This window comes from Chelon labrosus (assembly GCF_963514085.1).
Source record: "Chelon labrosus genome assembly, chromosome: 3".
NCBI lineage: Eukaryota > Metazoa > Chordata > Actinopteri > Mugiliformes > Mugilidae > Chelon > Chelon labrosus.
This window is the reverse complement of record NC_140339.1, coordinates 25,291,541-25,312,347: the sequence shown is the minus strand read 5'-3', so window position 1 is coordinate 25,312,347 and position 20,807 is coordinate 25,291,541. Positions and strand designations below refer to the sequence as shown.

The window sequence follows — 20,807 nt, the reverse complement described above, 5'->3', positions numbered from 1 at the left end:
GTGCTATCAGTAGCTGCAGGAGTAATTTGATGGGCCCATAAATGACCAAAATGGAGAAGCTGCAGGACCTAGGTTGTTAACTTAAATGGATCAAAAGCAACACTGGTGTTCAATTGTGCATTAAAGCTGGTTCCAGCTGGAACTGGTCAGATTGGACCGAGTACTGGCCCAGCTCCTCAGTGGTGCAGTTAAAATATTTATTTGGCTTTACTTTAATATTTTCCAAGTTTGGTCACACTTTTTTCCTTTGCAGCTTTGTCTTTTTACTACTGCAGTTTTTTTGTTACACAATTTCATCTTCATTTCATTTTAAATTAACTGACCTTATTGCCTATGTGCATGTTAAAGTGCTGACAAGAAAACACGAGTGTCTAGTCTAGAAGGGATCAACGAGTGGCATTTTGAAAAGGTGACAGTGCAAGCTGGCAATTACAGTGAATCCACATAAACAAGTGCTCGTCTGTACAACAATAACTTGTGTAAGTTAACACCTGTAGCACGGTGCTTTACAGCACAACCTTTCCACTGCAAACAATAAAGTAGCATATATACAGCAAGCAAAGCATTCCCTGACCTAATAAGGATGATGCACAGACAGTCTCTCAAATGACTTGCTTTTAAGAGAGACCTAGAAGTGTCATTGCTGCCTCATAGTATTGTAGCTGGCTGACTGCCAAGCTGGACAGAAAAGATGTGACCCTGCACAGACCACAAACAGCCCTCCTTTTAGCATCCGCATAAGACTTGAGAATGAAAATTAAATCAACTGCTACCATTACATGTATTCAATATTACCAGCTCAGCACATGATCAGGAAATGAGGATCAATTGATAGCTGCTCAGAAGAAGGGACAGCGTTGAGCCTGACTAATCTCATGAAATAAGACAAAAATATAAACAAACCATTCGTTTGCAGAGAATATACTGTTCCCGGTTGGTACTTCAACAAAGAATGAACCTAATTACCTCTGAAGGGAGAAATCAAGCAAAGAAAAAAAAGCATTCATTGAGGCACTTGTGCTACCACCTACATACAGTAGCTCTCAGTAGGGATGTGTAGAGTATAACAGAAAAACATTGGCATTTCCTCTGTGCAGATCTGGTGAAGAAGGTGCTTTTTTTTTTTTTTTTTTTTTTTTTTTAACAAACCCTTCTCTGTTCTGTTACAACACAAACAGAAACACCAAAGACCTTGTAGTCAGAATGGATTCCCATGCTCCCCCAGGTCCACAACACGTGTAACAAACAATGTACCAAATTCTAGTACTCAAAGTGCAGGAAATTTGCACTGGCAAAATAAAAGCTCAGTGTTCATGCTGAATATATGGAAATTTAAAACAACATCACACTTCATTGCATCTTTATATCACTAATGTTTTTCCATGTGTTACTTCTCGCTTTACTTTCCAAGTGGTTTCTTTGTGAATCTAATGCACTGATTTGCACCGTGTCTGAAAACAAATCAAAGGCTTCCCAACACAAACATGGGTCCCTATACTACTCAGCAGGATTGTGACCGTGGCTTTTCTCTTTTCTGTTGTTGGTTACCGAAAGTCATCATTTCAGTTTCAACAGATGCAAGTACAACATCTTTTCTGACTTATTACACATGATGAGATATAATTCTACGGTAAAACTGTGACAGACGAATACTGACCAAACTGATGAAAACAAAACAGGCAATCAGATATGTTTTACAATATGTCCCACGTTGCTGTGACTATTCTGTAAGGAGCGCTTCATTTATTCCCTCGTCAAAATGTCCACACATGTCAGGAGCAGTATTTAGCATCATTGTGTTATTATGATTCTGAAGTGAAGGAGGGGACAAGAACAATTCAACAAGTTTATCGGCTGGTTCTGTCGTCTCCAAAGCGTTTACATAAAAATCATACTAAGGCTGGATATAAGACAGTTTGTACTAGCCTGTCAATTCCTCAATTTCTCTGATGCCAAGTTGTGTGGGTTTTGCATGTTTTTCTTCCACACACAAACAACACAGGAATCTGCACAACCCCTCGAGTGATGCAGTACACATTACTGCCGACAGCTCTTCACACTATTCTTCTGGTCTACATGTTGCAGTAACACGCCATAAAAAGCAGCAACGCACTAGCAAAGGCGGAAAGAAGAGACTGATCAGTTTACACTTCAAAGTTTTTGAATGCTTTGCAAATGTTTCACTCGACACATTACCCAGCTTGACTATGCTGCACCCCTTTATACGTGCACCAGAGGTATGGAGACACTGTGGTAAAATAACAAGCACTCTTCAAGTAAAACAAGTTCTGCTTTATGACCAACCTTATTAAAGCAGGCAGCCAGTATACACCCGACTGTGAAATGCCTGCTACAGTTGCTTGAAAATTTACATTCGCCAGCAAAGAGGCCTTGTGATCATCTTTTCTGCGATAGAAAGCTCCAAGTGCTCACCCATCGACAATTAGACCCTTACCATCACCGGCAGACTCTTTTCATGTTTGCTTGACAACACAAGTAAACTACATTCTCAGGACACTGTGACATTCAAATGTTAGAAACTTAAGTGCATAACTTTGATTTTCTTTGAATAAAGCACTGTATAAATATTGTATAATAGCACATGATAAAACCAACTTCTATTGATGTCGGCACAATTATTAAAAGCCAAGATACTTTAAAGGCCAAGTAACAACTACTTCCTTCAGTGTTTTAATGACACAAAAAGATGAGGGAGGCTGGGGAGGTGGGATTAGGAGAGCCTGTAACCACAGAGCCTTTTGTAAATTCTGTATCTTATACTGAATAATACTTAATATCTTATACTGGTTCTTTAATGCATGCTGATTCTGTCACCGTACTGTAATATCCATCCATCCATCCATCTATCCATCTATCCATCTATCCATCTATCCATCTATCAACTCAACTTGGCTTGAGCTGTGTTATCCTGTGATTACAAATAGCTACACGCATCAAAGTAATGGGGTCAAACCATGAGCTATGGAGTGACAGTATGATGTTTTTCCTTCCAATCAAAGCGCTACAGCAGGTGGTTTGACTGACTGGCAGACTTTCAGCTTGAGAGGACAGACAGCACAGTGAAAATCAGCTGCGGTACTGTTTGCTGGAATAAAAAAAAATAACTGTTTACGCTCAGTCTTCGGCAGTAAATGTTGTGAAACCCTGATGTAGAGTTCGTAGCGTTGCTCCAAGATGAAAAAGAAGAAGTAAGGTCAACCTAAGGTCAAGCCTAAAAGTCAACACATCATAAGAAATGTTGACACAACTGTTAAGCTACACATTTTACTGACAAATTGTTCTGCAACGCAACTCTTTAGCTTTGACAGTGAAGAAAAGAAGGGTATATGAATGGGTTCATATGACTGAAGTCATCTCACAGCTCCTTGTAAAACTATCTGGGTTGGAGTAACATTAAAGAGGACAGTGGAGGGAGGGAGGAAGGGAGGAAAGAAACAGGGGGAAAATTGAGCATCTGAACCCCCCCGCCCCTCAAATCTCATTGAGGCCAGAACAATCAGGCCACCGAAATCAAAAAGATCTCTTTTAAATGCAAAGGCACATACTAAACCGCCAGGGACAGTGTTATCAGCACTCTCCTCCAGGCCTGTTGTTACAATATGGCTTAAACTCCCAGCAGAGGCCTCAACACTGGAAAAGTCAGTATGACATAATTACAAATTAAATGGGATTAGAGAGTAACGGTAAACCCTTTCTGTTTTTTTTTGCAATTTCTTCCAAACTACTTATGCCATTTTCAGGAGGCTGAAGACTAACCCAGCATGCACCGGATGATTTTCAAATTTTTGCAGCATAAACAAACATGATTTGGGTTTTTTTTAATCAATGTAATTAATCTGTTATCATAAGGGACAGTGATGATCTCTCTGATCTAATTTTCTAGTTAAGAGAGCAAAGTGAGGGTTTATACATATGCAGTGAGCATATTCAACCATTTACAATCACTGCTTGCAACAATATTTCTCATCATTCATTTATTTATTTATTTTTATCACGGTCTCTGGTTTGATTCCAGTTGGTTGTGACTATGCTGACTACCAATATTACTTTTTAGCTATGCACACACGAATACAATACGAAACAGAGAAAAATAATAAGTCAACCCCATATCAATTATTACCTCTAATAAAAAAACTAATAAAAATTGTAATTTTAATTTTTCTTAGCTGATTAACTGACTAATCAATTAAACTCCCTTTTAAATTGTTTTAGCAAGCATTATTTTTACCAGACTATTATTAGCTGTCAGTGTAATCTCACTGAGCATTTTAACACAACCACAAGTAGACCAGACAATGTTCTACTCATTCAATTGGTTTTCAGGATGTATTCTCACGTTTCAGGCCTCTGTTAGGCAATAACAGTAACCACACTGATTCTGAGGTCAATCAATATCCTATTGATCGCTCTAGAGGTTCTGAAGTGATCAATGTGCGAAAAAATGCATCAGAAAGACGTGCCTTTGACTATCACTGTACTCTGCAAATGCAGCTGGAAATGAAGTCCTCAAGATGGAGTCTGAACTTCCCTTTCAGCTCTGCACGTAAGTAACCAACAGTGACCCCTGACGAGAATGACTCTGCTAGCCTAATTCCATGGAAGACGACTCTGGCCCATCGTGTCTCTACCATCCTCACTAATAGCAGTTGCCTCCTCCAGAGACTTCTCATCCATCACCCAGAGAATGTTAGCTTATTAGTGGTGCTGTTTTGCCTCTACTCTAGACATTAGCAGATGCACTTAAAACTTTTCACCACAGTCGAACACTACTACGTCATACTGACTCTCCGTTCAGCTTTTATATTTCACAGTCATCCCAGCCTTGAAAAAGAAAAGAAAGAAATTTTAAAGCACACGGGTAAAAAAACAAACAAGAGGATTATTTCAAGTTGACCCTGATCACAGTTACTCTTCAAAAGATTACGAGTTGTCTTCTTCCAGAAAACAATTTTCCAGTAAATAATTTTAACTGTGTTGTAATGTACACCAATCAGGCATAACATTATGACCACCTTCCTAATACTGTGTAGGTCTCCCTTGTGCCTCCAAAACAGTTGTGACTTATCAGACTCTTCTGAGGGTGTCCTGTGGTGTCTGGCAACAGAATGTTGTTAGTGGGGGCCTTTGGGTCCTATGGGTTGAGGGGAGGGGCCTCTGTGGATCATCCCACAGATATTTGATCAGTTTGGGATCTAGCGAGTTTGGAGGCCAGGTCAACACCTTTGCTGTTTTTGTGTCTGTGTCTGTGTCAGGCTGCATCCTGCTGGGGATGGCTGCTGCCATCAAGGAGTGTCATTGCTATGGGGTGGGGGTGCCTGGTCTGATCTAGGTGGGTGGTACATGTCTAAGTAACATCCACATGAATGACAGGTCCAAAAGTTTCCCAGCAGAACATTGTGTTGTCACAAGATGGTCAATGTTATTTACTTCTCCTGTCAGTGGTTTTAATGTCGTGGCTTATCAATATATATCAAGTGGCATTCTTGTTATTATTCTTTAAACCCATTATTAGAATTAATTATATTGTTTTTTTAAAGATATTTACAATCAAACTTCAGTTTCCAAATATAAAGCCATATAACAGGGCATGAGAGAATTCTTCATGACATTTCCTTGACAATGGTAGTAATTTATGCAGGTATGTCTAATCTCAGTGATCTGTAAAGGCAAAACCAAGACATACAAAGGCTGCCAAATTCTGTCCCTAAAGGGCTGTAATTTTACTCTTAAAACATTTGGATGGAAAACCTCCCTGGACACACTTGTCTTACGGCGATTTATGGTACCATAATGATCATTTTACTGCCGACACACAGCACAGACAGACACCTTTTCAACAGACAAAGCTGACTAAAGCTACTTTCACAAAGCAGGCACACCACTGCATTTCAAATCCCACAATTCTCAAGCCCAAATACTATTAGAACGTGTCACACGTGGATGTCACTTTTGGTGTAATTTCACTCTATAGGCCGTAGTCTAAACGCGCAAGGTTCTGACTGTGGCTACTATTGATGAAAGATACAAGTTCAAATGGCTTTTATCAAATGTCTATGTGTAAACACTCTGTAGATTTTGAACAGTGAACAAACCATGGCTCTAACTTATGCAACCCTTTTCTGGCCAAAATGTAATTACAAAACTCTTAAGATAAGACAAACTGGATTTCTGTTTTTCTACAGTGCTCAGTACTGTGAGCAGTTGTGGGTAGGATCTTTTTTATGAAAGTGAAGCACATAAGTGAAGTACATTGCCTATGCTTCTAGATCAAACAAACACTGATTGGTGAGAAACCATCATGCCTATATAACTGCAATTTGATTACACCATCCAAGCTATCAAAATAACTGTATTACGGTGCATACTAATTCAGTGTGCACACTATTTTCTCGTGTTATACACGATACCCTTCATGATTTTCTTATTACAGATGCTCAGCCAGGATGAAAGCAAAAGCAAAGCGAATCCATTATTGATGCTGTGGGAATAATTGAGAGACTTTCTAATGTTGTTAATGAGGTGAAATTTTAGATTTTGAAACCTCCTCAAGCAATGAATATGCTCAATTCCAGCACCTGAAGCAACCACATGGCCTGCTGTAACCTGAGATCAAAAGAGCAACTAAATGTCTCAAACCTGACCTTTAGCGTGACTCTACTACACAGTCGACTCTCGGGTCAAGGCGCTGTTCATGACTTTGTAATGATGGACGCATTCTGCAAGAGGAATGAGTCATGCCAACTCCGGACTCTCATCCTGAGCTAGTAACTTCATCTGCATCCAAATGACATGTGTTTTGTGGAAGGACTGTGATATATCCCCGCATGCGAGCAAAGCTTTTGTGCTCTACACAGCGTGCCACTGTGTGCCAGGCCCATAGCCACGTGACGCAAGAACAATGATGTAACAACAATGACAGGGTTCCCCGTCCATCATCGTGGCTTTGTGTTCCGCATGGACAGGCGAGGCATAGGTATGCGGCACAGCATCCAAAATCTATTACTGAGGCTGACCGAGCTGTCTGATGCATCGTCTCCTCCAGCAAAAACCTACCGACATCCACAATAATCTCTTTCTTACTCACTCAAAAGAAAAAAAAAAAAGAAAAAAAAAACTCCAGCTGCTCTGTTATCTCTGCACACAGTAAGTAAACACACACATGCGCCTTTGCAGATAAAAGGTAAAAACTCACCTGGTCTCACTGCTAAAATAATTACACAGAGCTATGTCGATAAATCAATACATTACACCCCTGAGGAGCCTCAGATACTGGACCTGAATCTAAAATCTGCACAAACAGCACGTCCCATCAGCACTGTTGTACATTCCTCTTTGATTCACAGAGAGCTGGTTGATCTGGTATGACCAGCAGCAGGTGTTCTAGTATCCTACTCTTCTCGCTCACTCACAGTGAGTCTACTGCAGCAACAGCAGCAGCATCAAGCCAAGTTGTGGTACACAGCCTCTTTATTTTCTATCACATTCTTTCCCTGACTAACCTCTCCATCTATCACCACTGTAAGCAAGCTCAAGAACATTTAGTTTGCATCCCCCCCCACACACACACACACACACAGACGAAAGCAGACTTTACAAACTGGTTTGAAAACAAACAGCTGGGAAACGCTGACCCATTACCTTAACAGAAGATTGTAATTCCTTAATCTTAAAGGCAACAACAAATATGTTACTGTAACGTAACAATTTCTAACACTTCCCTTTCAAAATAATGATGATAAATTACCACATTTCCTCCACACTGATGCTATTAATAGATCAGTTTAAACCCAACCTTAATCAGAGGGCTATTTGAGTGTTACTCATCACCTATTTGCTGCAGTGGAAAGTTTCTTTTCTCATCATGTTCAGACTGTGGTCAGTTTAACTTCCCTTAGTTACAATGTTACAAAAGAGCCCTGTTTTCATGTTGGGACATGTGTGAGAATGCACACAGGAAGAACCCAGAGTCATTTCCCATTAAGTGCAAATTACCATTTTTTCTGCAGGGGTTGACAAAGAGGTTTATAGATATTTTGACACTGTGCCTTGTGAAAACTTGTCACCAGTACCTTTCAGAGCCAGAGCGGGCTGGGTAGGTCTACAAGCAACTTGTTTTATCACAGATACATTTAGTCTGACTAAAAAGCAGGATGTCCCGTTGTCTTAGAAACTGTGAAGCGTGTAGCAATGTGTGCATTTTTCAGCACAAGATTAAACAATTATGAAACACTGTTCCCTTTTCATTGTGTTGAGTGGGTGACTGCTGAATCTGTAACTCAGACAGTAAAATATCCACTGCTGACTTTAACAAATTATATATATATATAAATATTACCCACGTTTATCCTGCAGACACACAAACAACTATGGACTCTATTTAATAATCAGCACAGGCAATTGCTCAGTGTTCATAGTAGTTTTGCAAATAAAGCATCGACACTGACATCAACATGTCAGCGTTGAATACACTTTCACTGGGATTCATGCCAGAGAGGAGCAGACATGTAAACTAAGGTGTGTCCAACATAAGTCTTTTCTTTTACACATCCTGGATGTACCCGGCAACTACTCCAGCACAGTTTCTACTACAAACCTTGGGCTGATGCACAGGATGTGAATAATCTCGTGGTGCTTTCTGTTTTTGATTTAAAACTGAATATCTTTAAAACACCTAAGAATATTGATTTTGAATGCCATCCTGCCTGTACACACAGAACGAGAAGGCATGACTTTAGTGACAAAGTTAACAGATCACATGTACATATGGAGTACAGAATCCATCCAGACCAGAGTGGCCGACATCAGTGAAATGTGATACTGTGTTATGGGTCTTAAAGGGTTATTGAACTACTGCACCAGTAGTGCTCGGTGGGCACATTTGGGCATACATATATATATAGCGGCGTCCCTGTCCCGCAGGTAGCTTGTTAAGTTGTCAGAATCAGTAAGAATCAACTAGCAAAATATTTGCTGGAGGGGACCGTGAAGGCAGACTGAAGAGGACTTGGCATGCAGAGAGGTGTTGAGCACAATCCTGGAGAGACAGGCTACTAAGAATGTCTACAGAAATGCTGAGGTTATGCCGGGTTGGCACGACTGCAGCGCCATCCCAAATCTCTCTGTCTCCTCTGCTGGCTGTCATACATCCATCTGCTGTAGTCTCTCTCTTTTTCTGCCTGGGTCAGTGTTACACTCGCTCAGATCAAGATTGTCTCCAACATTTGTCACGTCCCTGGCTCCGGTCTCGCCGTCTCTAATCATCCCGTCTCTCCTTATTCTGTCACACAACAGCAGTGTTCTGCCCGTCCTAAAGAATCACACCCTCTACTTTCTCCATCTCACCCTTTCTCTTTCTCATCATCCTTCTTCCCGTCTTCATGCTCTCTCCTACCCACACACTCATTCAGTATTCATATTTTAGAGGACATTTATGAGCCTGAAACCGAGCGCGTGCATCTGCACCATTTTCGGTGCAGAGAGAACCTACATTTTCTCCTTCTCCGCCTTCCCCTGTCCCCCTCCTCTTCCTTATCTAGCTAATCCAGATTCTGGTTTTGGTTTCGTGCTGCTCATCTTTTTTTAGACTGAAAGCCATGTGCCACTCACTCCTACTCTCCCTCTGCCTCTTTCTCCATCTTTTTCTCCCACTGCCACCCACTCAATCCCTTTCACCTCTTCCCACTCCATTTTATCTTCTTTCCGTTGATGTGATAGTATGCGCACTGAAGATTGCATGAGTGCGTTTGTGTGTATATGTTTTTTTTATGTTCGGGCGGTAACATATGTGGTCTGCCAACCTGTCTGTGGCTTGCTGCCACAAACCATGTACAGCTTTGTTTGCCATCGTATCTGGTCGGATACTGAAAATAACTGCAGCAGTACAGTCCATGCAACACTCTCCTGCAGCCATAGGTTTTCGGCAGCGTGCTGAATTTATTGTGTAACATTACATTAGCATGTGCACCAAACTGCATTGAACGGTTTAAAGATTTTGCAATAAATGCAAGTCTGTCTAGAAGGGGGCATGCACAACACACACCTGCCAGACCATCAATACTGTCACAGTCACTTTATCATTGATGCAGTTTCACGATCACCTACGACTGACTGTTACGAAGAGTGTTAAGGTGCATGCATCTGTTGCGCAATAATACTGTGCGAGAAAGTCTTGCACATGCACCGGATATTTAATAGAAGGTAATTATCAACGGCTTGTTTGAAAATGTTAACTGCCTCGTTACATCTCATGAATATGCATTTCAGCTGCTGTGTCTGGCAAATGGATACACGCCGGTCATTTGAACTCATTTCTCCTTTTTTTCCAAGACTCTTGTTATGAATTACTGAATGCTCTGAGAAGAGAAAAGTCTCCATTTCCCTTTCAAATCAATTGTATAATAACATTTTCTTGTTGCAACCTGTTGTACGTGACCCGGTCTAACAAAAAGGAAAGGGGCCTGCAATTCTGAAATGTACTTTCTACACGGACAACAAAATAAACATTCAACCTGAATATTTTTTCAGTTTGACCAACAAATGCGTTCCTCATGTCGCATCTTTGTTAAATCGACAATACATGCAAATACATGAATTGACGGAAACACCGGTATTTCCCTAAACACAGGTACGAGTGTCCTGCTAGTCTTGCGCACGCTTAACAACATAAAAATTATTTAACGCAGGATTATTTCATAAAACATGTTCTTTAAATAGTCCACTCACACATGGTGTTTATTGAGCGGAAATACACTGTGCACCTGCCAAAGATGTTTATGTTAAGTCAAACATATAAGAAATGGGAAGCATGGGATAAAGAATTGGAAATCATCAACCTCTCATAAGAATTCATATTTTTTTTTACACTGTCAGACGGAAAACAACAGCCTGCATAATTTAACTGTATCTAATGACGGCCTGGGACATAATATCAAGGACTTATGTTGACAGGAGTGACAGCAGATCCGCAATTACACCTTAATCGTCGGCTATGGTATAGTCATGTTGCACTTTCACACCCAGATTATTTATCACTCTTGATCTTAATTCTAGCCACTCCCCATTTATACATGCAACAACATTCACGCACCCATTTATGACTGCAAATTGAAAGTCACAAATTAGCTAATGACTGTGCTCCATCTGTGAAGTTGTTGGTTATGTGCAGAACCAGAACCAGTCAAATACTGCTGAATTCTCTGCTTTGCTGCAGCTTCATCCCAAAGCACCATGACTATTTAACTATATGTATACACCATCATTATGTTCTACTCAATCAGATTACATAGATAAGTCAATACCAAAGAAGAGGAGTAGCTTCCTGGCACGAGAAAATGACTCAAATGTAACCACAACCCACTGGAGTTGTGTTTGCCGTCCGCCCGTGTGAAACTTTTCCACGCCTAAGATTGCATCAGTGAATGCAGACCACCTCCAATCAGCTGAGCGGTCTGAGCAGTTCGGCTGGAAATCATATAAAACAAGGAAACATGTAAACAGTAGAAGCTGGGACGTATTCCAGGACTCAGCTGTGTGCCACAAACATGGCATAAACTGCTGCTCACAACACACCTATTCAGTGCCTCAGTGTAAGAAAAGATCTCGATAAGATTGTGTCACACTTTATGTGCAATGAAACTAACTCTCCCTCGTTATTCTTCCCTGAACTCACATGTTTTCAAATACTACGCCCCCCACCACCACCACCACCAGCACCCCTTTCTGACACTGAAATATTACATACATTGGGACAGCTGGTCATATATGCTGCAACATAATGAAAATAGAGGAAACACCATGTCCACAACTGGAAGTCGTGAGAGAGGAAGGGCCCAATTAGCAGTGAAATATTCAGTGTGGAACATAAACAGGTGTGATATTACCCCATGACTGCCACTGCGCCAGGTCTTTTAAATATTTATTTATTTTCAGGAAAGCATGTCACCTACTGCTGAATTTCAAAGCATGAAGTATGGGTAGTGTCTAAGGATTAAGACTGGTTAGTCAAGTCTCCTTCTAGCAATGAATAGGTACAATATGAGTGACAAATCAGGCCAGTAGTGAATGGGTCCTTTAAGAAACGGGCACATCAGTTTGGGCTCTACTAACTTATTATTCTGACATTGCATGCGGTTAAATCTCTGTAGGATTGTTAAAAAAAAAAAAAAAATAATAATAATGTTAGCTGCAGCCCTGTGTGTCTGTATGTGCAACAGCATCGTAATGTGTGATTCCAACAAGTCGATCAGCAGCAGTAGTGCCTAATCTCATGTAATCAGGACAGCTGCTTAAGGTGGCATCCTGCGGGCCTAGCTAATGGAGATGTGGCCTAAAAGGGATAACATGGGTTTAAAAGCCGGGTCACCCTGCCCGTGTCGTGGCGGGCACACATCTGAGGGCAGTCAGCCTGCTCGTCCGGTAGCATGCCGCTCACCTGTATTTTGACGATGCCTTGCCAAGACCCACTGCATCGGTTCCGCTCTCTCTCCCATATCCCTCCGACTGGCGGGTCGCCTCCTCAGCCTGGATCTCCCCGACACCGGCTCAGCGTTGGGCGGATTAATTCTCAATCGTCTCACCGACAGATTTATAACAACCGCGCGGACGTCATTACAGCAGAAGGATGAATGGACCCATAGACGTCAAAGGAAAAAAAAAAAAAGAAAAGAAAAAAGACGGAGACTCCTCACCACCTCGGTTATGTGCCCGCCTGTCAGGCAGACCCGGTACATACCATCAAGAGCAATTAACTGCACCGTCCGCTTCGCTTTGATTCCCGCCGGACACTGACGGCCGGCTCGGTTCTCGGCTTAATTGCAACACGTCGTCGGCTGTGGCTTTTCCCAGAACGTGTGGATCATTTTCGTGCCCTTCCGTCGGAGCTAGGCATTATTATAATCAAAGCCACAGTGGATAACAGCTGTCCATAAGGTTTGGCGAAGAAGAAGAAGACGAGCCCTTCGTGTTTGCAGTCAGTAGACTGAGTGTGCCATCAGCCGGACAACTCCCGAACCCCGACACCGAGAGCGGCTAAAACGGAGGAAGCATTTCCCGAGATTCTGGCCCATCCCATAGGACATTTTTCCCACCGAAAAATACGTACGAATTGGCTATTCCCCTTCCGCGTTCGGCTGCGCAAATGCCGTACAACGTTTACGCACACCTGACCGTTTTTTTTTATGGCAAACCGCAGCCACTCGGAGATCCAGTGGAGAAAGGGCGCTACCGGTGGTTGGTGAATATCAAGGAATCAGCAACTGGTTCAAAGAGTGCACTGTTTTTTCCAGAGGTTGCCGCTCCCCTTTGTTATGTCACACAGAAAGACCCAGGGGATGATCTGACTCTCTCATTTGTTTGTTCAGTTGTTCCATAGTTACAGAATGCTCCCACTTATGAGCGCAGCGTGTAGAAAACAGGATATGGGACTTTAAAAGTAAAAGTGTTCATGCTGGAACGGACCGACTGTGCTGCTGCGCCTGCGCAGTTTAATATTTACAACGGTCGAAAATGACGACACTGAGAAAACCTGTTTTATAGGGAAAATAAAGGCGCATTTGAATAACATTTTAACCACCAAATCATGTTTTAAACAGTTTCGACTGGCTTTGTCTAAATATTCCATAGGGCACATTTTAGTCCTTGCGTGTGTTTAAGCTTCATTTAGCCTATTTTGCACCCAAATAAAAAGCAAATGCTCACATTATATACGGGGATGTTTTTAAAAAAAAAAAAAAAAAACATTTGGCGAAAAAAATCGTTTAATGTAAAAAGGTCTGGGTGGTTTCTGTGTTTGATAATAAATCAAGGTTTTCTAGATGTTCTTGTGATTTCGTGTGTTCACATTCACTAAAAAGAACTGGATCAGTAGCTTCAACGACAACCACACGTTACCGATCACTATCTTGACATACTGCTCTTTGGGTTGGCGTATAAAGGGCGTGGATCGCCGTCACTTCATGTCATCTGCACATGAAAACACAAGTCCTCTGTCAGAAGTGTTGAGACGAGGTCCAATGAATAAGGAAATCCTCTTTACAACCTGAGTGAGTGAATGCTCATCAGAGCACTTGGCTCACCGTCACGGGCACTTCTCCCTTTCACACAACCTGCTGCCAAGACTGCTGACCTCTGGAGTTATTATTAGACTGGAAATACATTCAACAGCTGCCTGCCACTGGTTTGCAACAGGAATAATTGACATACATACAGTATATCAAATAGTGTTTGGGGAATTAAGGCTATAATGTGAGAAACATGTCTCTCTGCATATTTTCTCACATATCGTGTTGCACATTTGCATAGACGGGGGCTATACAAATATTTATCTGTAATAAAGTATGCAATAAAATATGATGTAACTGAAATACATTAATTAGTAATTATGTGAAGTATCTGTCTCTGTCTGTCGCTGTGTCTGTCTTTCTATCCATCTGGTTATTTGGCACACCTGTTCTTGTTCCTCTTTTTTTCTCATAATCATTTCTTATTTATTAATGTTTTTGATGTCTTATCTGTCTAACATATATACACAGGATTACATTTAATTTGCAGTCAATTTTACTGAACAAAAGTACTAAGTCTTACTTATTATCTTACTATTTATGGGATTTCCCCAAAATCCAAACAGTAACATGTATATATCTGATGAATGTTGCAGAATCTGGGCTTTGCCTCCTACAGCCATCTAAATTCAAATGACTTCAAATGTTAAAAAAAAATAAATACCAAAACCAGGATGCAATCAAATAGAAAAGTAGGGTCCCCCTATTTTGAGCAGCAGATGGTACATCCCAGTCTCTCCTCCTCTCCTTCTTATTCTCCTCCCTCTTGCTCTCAGTGTCCTCCATCTCTCCGCTTTCTGTCATTTTCTTGCACTGAGGACATTCTAACTTGCATAGGCTGCTGTGCTTCCTCGTCCATCTGCTGTACTCGGTCATCTCTACAGAGCTGCTATAAGGTAGGTAAGACCCATATTTCCTCTCATCACAGCAGCATTTAGACTGAGGCATTTTTGTAAAGATGTGTCCAGCCTACTCTCTGAAACATTCAAGCTGCTATGATGTGATCATTAATCTCAGCAGTATTTATTCCTCTTATTTTTTTTCCCCACGTATTTGCATTTTCACAGATTTCCTCTATCGCAGTTGCTGTGGTCCTTATTTCTCTCCTCCATCTTGTCCTCCATTTATAGCACAAATGACTCATGCGGGTTTTACAGTGAGAGAACAGGGAGCAAGACAGAGAAAGACATCAAAGCTTTTTATTACTGCATCTGGACTAGACACTTGTGGGGGAGATAGAAATAAAGATTTAATCCTTAACTAGGAATAAGCTTTGCAGCTACAGTTACATTTCCCCTACCACTGTTATAAAACTACCAGATAGTGCCGTAAAAAAAAGCTTAATATGGGAAGCGGCCATGTAATTATGTCTTGAGTGGACGGTTATGTCATAGCAGCTGCGACCAAAATAAGCAATTTCCTGTTCCTGTGAGCATCGGAGTATTCCCATCAATGTCATCTTCTTCCAAGGTCACATTTAAGGCCTCTACACCCCGTGACTGATTTACTGTTTTACAGTGAATACATGGATAACTAGGAGTCTTTCATATGTTAGTGTCTCTACACTCAACAGAGCAGATAACACTGTGTCTGAGCCTAATTTAGAGAGATAATCTGGCTGTGTCTGTTTGCTGTTTTTCCTCAGTGAAGCAGCACAGAGCTGACCTTATAAAGACTCCACCAGACCAGACCACACCTCTGTCTCAGAGTCCATGGAAGCCAAGACCAAGTCCGGGGCTCCAGCGCCCAAAGCAGCATCCAAAGCAGAGAAGAAAGAGCCAGCAGCCCCACGCAAGGTTGACCCTGCCCCTGCGGCCCCTGAGCCTGAGCATCGCCCTCCCTCCCAGGATGGAGCAGCAGAAGCTGAAACAGGAGCAGGTGACGAGGCAGCGGCCTCCGGCACAGACTCTCTGGAACACCTGAAACCCTTTCTCATCGGTGGTGCCGTTATTGCTGCAGGAGCCATCTTGCTGGGAGTGTTGCTACTGGCGAGGAGAAATTAAAACCTAAATATTATCTCAAGTTAGAGTATTTATTGGTTGGTGAGTTAGAGCGTGGTTGCTGGTTGGTTCACAGACTATCACAGTACAGACAGGGGATGGGGAGCCACTGTGCATTTTACTTTTCTTTATCTTTTTTTCTGGCCTGCTTTCACTGTAGTGAATCAAACCATTCAAGTTTTGATCACCGCTGTAAATTTAGCATAATTATACATAGTACTATATGCATGATGTCGCTACAATACTGCACCTGAAATGTAATTATCTATTTCTTAAAAAATAACTTACACTGTATTACTGAGCTTAAAAAGTCCAAACTCTCCTAAAGGTAGCTTATTCAACTGCTTTATCTTGTTTAATCCAGTTTGCACAAATGTTGAATTGATGTTGCAATGTTTGTACATTCCTGCACTGGAAATTAGTTTGGTTCACTTTGCGAGAAGATGATGAAAAACTGTATTTGTAATGTTGAAACTTACGGTATCGGCTATCGGCTAGGGTTTATTTTACTTCCAAATAAGCCAACTGAGAGAGAACGTTGGAGAACAGCTGGGATTATGCACTGTGATGAATTGCACATGTGTAGGCTAAACCAATGCATAACCAAAGGGATGGAGTACATGGTAAAATACACCGAATCCCTGCATATAAAAAGATAAATATAGAATGGCATTGTGCAATTTGAAAACATTTTCAGAGACAGAACATACAATATAAGCATGCAGAGGTTGAGGATTAGCATGTAATGGGATTGTTGGACATAAAATATGTACACTAAGGAACAGAGAAAAATAGTGAAGTTACTCTTGCTGTAGAATAAAAAAAGATTTATTTTATTGTCAAATCATATCATAAATCAATAACCTTTCATGTCTTTTACATCCACAGTCACGCTGCTTCAGGCTCTTTACATCTTATAGTAGATGCTTAGCTGTAGCAGGCTCAACAGCCATTAGTGTTGCAGTATCATGTTTAAAACCTGCTGCCAAAACATGGGAGTTGCTTCCATCTTCACTATGCTCCCCATGTATTTTCAAAATCTCATTCTCAAAACCTCATTAATAAGTAAGTACAACTACAACTTAAAGAGAGCATCCAAGGTTGCTTATACAATGAATGTTGGTGTAAAATGAAATACTGTCATGTAGTTTACTCAAACAGAAAAAGAATGTTAAGCTGTCGCAATTCTGTTGCTGCGCACAACCAACTGTACATGTGTACACACTGTTTTCATTTCACATTGGAAAACTCATGGGGTAGTCCCTGTTGCAAGTAGGTAGCAGAAAGACAATTCATTGCTCCATTTTAGTTGTATAGTTACATACATAATTCTATATGTCACTGGCCAAAATATTGTATGAGCGTACCACGTTGACCATTCACCCCAGACATTTCCAAAAGATAGTGTGCCAACACCAAAACAAACTTCACCTTACATTGTACAATACAGTGTACTAAAAAAATATATAATAATAATCCTATTTTCATAATTTCAACAGCGTATAAATGCAATAATTCAGATAGGATTCCTCATTTAGCACATGTGCTGTAGCAAGTTAAATTACATTAACAATGTAATAGTGTATGATGCAAGAAATGGAAATGGCGATGATGTTACAAATGATGATGATGGTGATGACGTTTTTCATGGCGATTGTAGTGATCAGAATGATGGTTATGATATATTTTTTATATATTTCTAACATACTTTCCTTATGCACCCTCCCCTCTGCCCCAAACTTCTAAATGTACAAAAGAGTTTGAAATCCAACCTAATTAAAGGAAGTGAACCAGCCCAAGTGAGCATTTCTTTTATAACAATTGTATCTTTGCAGGGTGGCACAGTGGCGAGGTGGTTAGCACTGATGCCTCACAGCAAGAAGGTCCTGGGTTTGAATCCATGGAGTGGACTCCATCTGTGTGGAGTTTGCATGTTCTCCCTGTGTCTCCGTGGGTTCTCTCCGGGTACTCCGGCTTCCTCCCACTGTCCAAAGACATAGTCATCAGGTTAATTGGTGATTCTAAATTGGCCATAGGTGTGCATGTGAGTGTGAATGGTTGTCTGTCTCTCTGTGTTAGCCCTGCGATAGACTGGCGACCTGTCCAGGGTGTACCCCGCCTCTCGCCCAATGACAGCTGGGATAGGCTCCAGCAGACCCCCGTGACCCATAACAGGATTAAGCGATTACAGAAGATGAATGAATGAATGAATGTACCTTTGCAGACAGAACTTCAGCTGTGTATGAATTAATGAGAAGTATAACAGAACATTCATTACAGATCCATTTGTACAATATGTCAACAATATAATGGCCTGCTTTTTATATGTTCGACTGCTGAAGCATCATATTTAGTCATTTGCTCTAAAATCTAGAATTCCTGTAATTAGTCTTTGATTTGATTTCAGATTTTTTTTTTTTTCTGTTGCTTTTTCTCCATTTTCCATTTCAAATATCACAAGAAAAAAGCAGAGCTAGCAGTGTTGGATGACAAATATTAAAATTGAACATATTTAAAAACTTAAACACAGTTTGGAGAAGAAGGCTTTGCACTGGGAAATATTCATTGTCTTACCAGACTCAAACTAAATAGTTTGATTTCAGTACGATTAAGAATGTGAATCTAGATATGTTTATATCTGCAAGAACCAAGTCTACGGTTCAGCATTTTAAATGTCTGGCAGCAGATGCCTCTATCTTTAATTACACTTTAGTAACTATATTTGAGGGATTGTTGGTCAGTGTTTCTCTATGCTTCCTGATATTTACTGGGCCTGACCTCTTGCTCTAACAGCACACCAGTGAAGATGTTTATTATACCAGATTAGATCATAGATAGTGAATAGTACAGTGTCTCGTTTTGGGATGTCTGCAGTTTTCCCATACACACTTATGTCAACTTCATGGTCAGTTTTAAGGCTGTAGTTTTGAGATGATAATGAAATGTATACCGTGATAATGAAAGTCTGTGTTTTTTCCTGCATCACGTTATCTACGATTTTATGAACTGTTCACATAATGAAGCTTTTATTCTGAAGGTTTCAGAACGGAAGTCTTACTGTTGCGGCTGAAGCATTGGGCTGGAGAGAGAACGAGGGAAACTATAATCACTCTGTTGTAGAAGGGTTCTCTACGTTTTAGCTTTAAGTAACTGAAGCAGTGACGGTGAGTCAATAAAAAGTGACTCTTTTACCCTACATTTTGTGTTTTGACTGGTAAATAACCACTAGTATATCAACCCGTGACAGCATGTTGCTAGCGGCTAACGTAAGCTAAACGTGTACAGTTGTGCTAGTCGCGTGGCTAACAGTGAATGAGCTAGTTATCTTGACCCATGAAGTTTAACGGGCGTTTCTGATTATATTAGTAAACGAATTCTGGTTAAAATGGCATTAAATCAACACTTTACACAGTGTGGAAACTGTGTAGCTGAAGGCATCTTTCGTTGTTTGTTTTAGTGGGTAGACACAGTTAGCATGGCTACGTTTTGTAGCTGGAATGTTAGCAAAACAACGATGCTAGCTCTCTGATATAGCACTTGGGCAACAGTCCGAGGAATACTGTAAACATTAACATTGTATATGAGAAGAATAGGGCTGGCCAGTTGATTGGTGGTTGGCGGGTTACTAGTTTGCATTCCATGTGTTAATGTTCATAGGGTGATGTGTCTCTGTCCACAGGTATCCTACAATGATTATCCCTGTACGGTGCTTCACGTGTGGGAAGATTGTGGGCAACAAATGGGAAGCATACCTCGGTTTACTTCAAGCCGAGTATACTGAAGGGTGAGAGAAATAAAGCGGCAGGCTGTGACTGCACTCCAATTCTATACGTCTACATTCGTAGTTGGGGAGTAATTTCCTGGCAGTGTGTCATTTAAAACGTGAATAAGCCTTATTTAGATCCTGAACAACTACACATCTTCATGATCTTATAGCTGTGCGGTAGCACAATACATATACCTTTTCTTATTCGGTTATCACAGGGTATTTTTTTTTTTATTCTCTCTAAGGTTTCAAATTGTGTATAGACTTAGGATGCAGTACTGGCTTTTACGTGTGGCCAATTACAGCACTCCTCACTAGCCTGCAGTAATGTCAATGTGCTTTACTTATTCATTCAGCAATCTGGATATGTACCATGCATTAGGACTAATATTGCTCCCTCTCTCCTTTTTAAGTGATGCCCTCGATGCCCTGGGCCTGAAGAGATACTGTTGTCGGAGGATGCTCCTTTCTCACGTAGATCTTATTGAGAAACTCTTGAATTATGCTCCTCTGGAGAAATGATGACTGGAAGGACTCTGTGGCTTGCATAGATTCATGTCATTATATTAATGTGTGACAACAAATGCAAGCCTCAGTGAAGCCTGTTTGATCTGTTCGTTGATGTGTTTTTTTTTTCCCTCAAATAAAGATGTTGACATTGTTACCTGTATTACTGGCGGGTCTAGTTCCTACAGTCTTGTTAAAAGTAACGTGAAGTGAGTCCTGATGCCGTGCATGCAAAACAGCACCTCGACTCTAGGAGAGTAACAATTAGGAAGTGTACTTTATTTTTGTACTTATTTTACAAAATACACAGGAAACTGTTATGCTACTGTTTTTGCAATATCACAATGGTCAGTGACAATAAAAACCAAGTATTGTCACCAGTTAGTTTGTCACCAATATTTTCTTATGTTTTATCAGATTGAAATAAAAATATAGGAAATTATTTGATGATTGTGT

General features: G+C 40.8%; 2 protein-coding genes across 2 annotated transcripts in view; one reads left to right on the top strand and one right to left on the bottom strand.

Moving 5' to 3' along the window:
* Positions 1 to 14,541, bottom strand: part of dagla (diacylglycerol lipase, alpha) — a 37,095-nt gene extending 22,554 nt beyond the window's left edge. Inside the window, exon 1 of the mRNA XM_084541564.1 lies at positions 12,452 to 14,541. The gene's annotated coding sequence lies outside the window, so the exon portion shown is untranslated. The remainder of the gene's footprint in view (positions 1 to 12,451) is intronic.
* Positions 14,542 to 19,080: 4,539 nt separating this feature from the next.
* polr2l (RNA polymerase II, I and III subunit L) lies at positions 19,081 to 20,757 on the top strand. Its single transcript, XM_084575009.1, has 3 exons — positions 19,081 to 19,242; positions 19,758 to 19,862; positions 20,258 to 20,757. Exons 2-3 carry the CDS (start codon positions 19,768 to 19,770, stop codon positions 20,364 to 20,366), a joined length of 204 nt encoding a protein of 67 aa, XP_084431135.1. The 5' UTR covers positions 19,081 to 19,242; positions 19,758 to 19,767; the 3' UTR covers positions 20,367 to 20,757.
* The last annotated feature ends 50 nt before the right edge of the window (positions 20,758 to 20,807 follow it).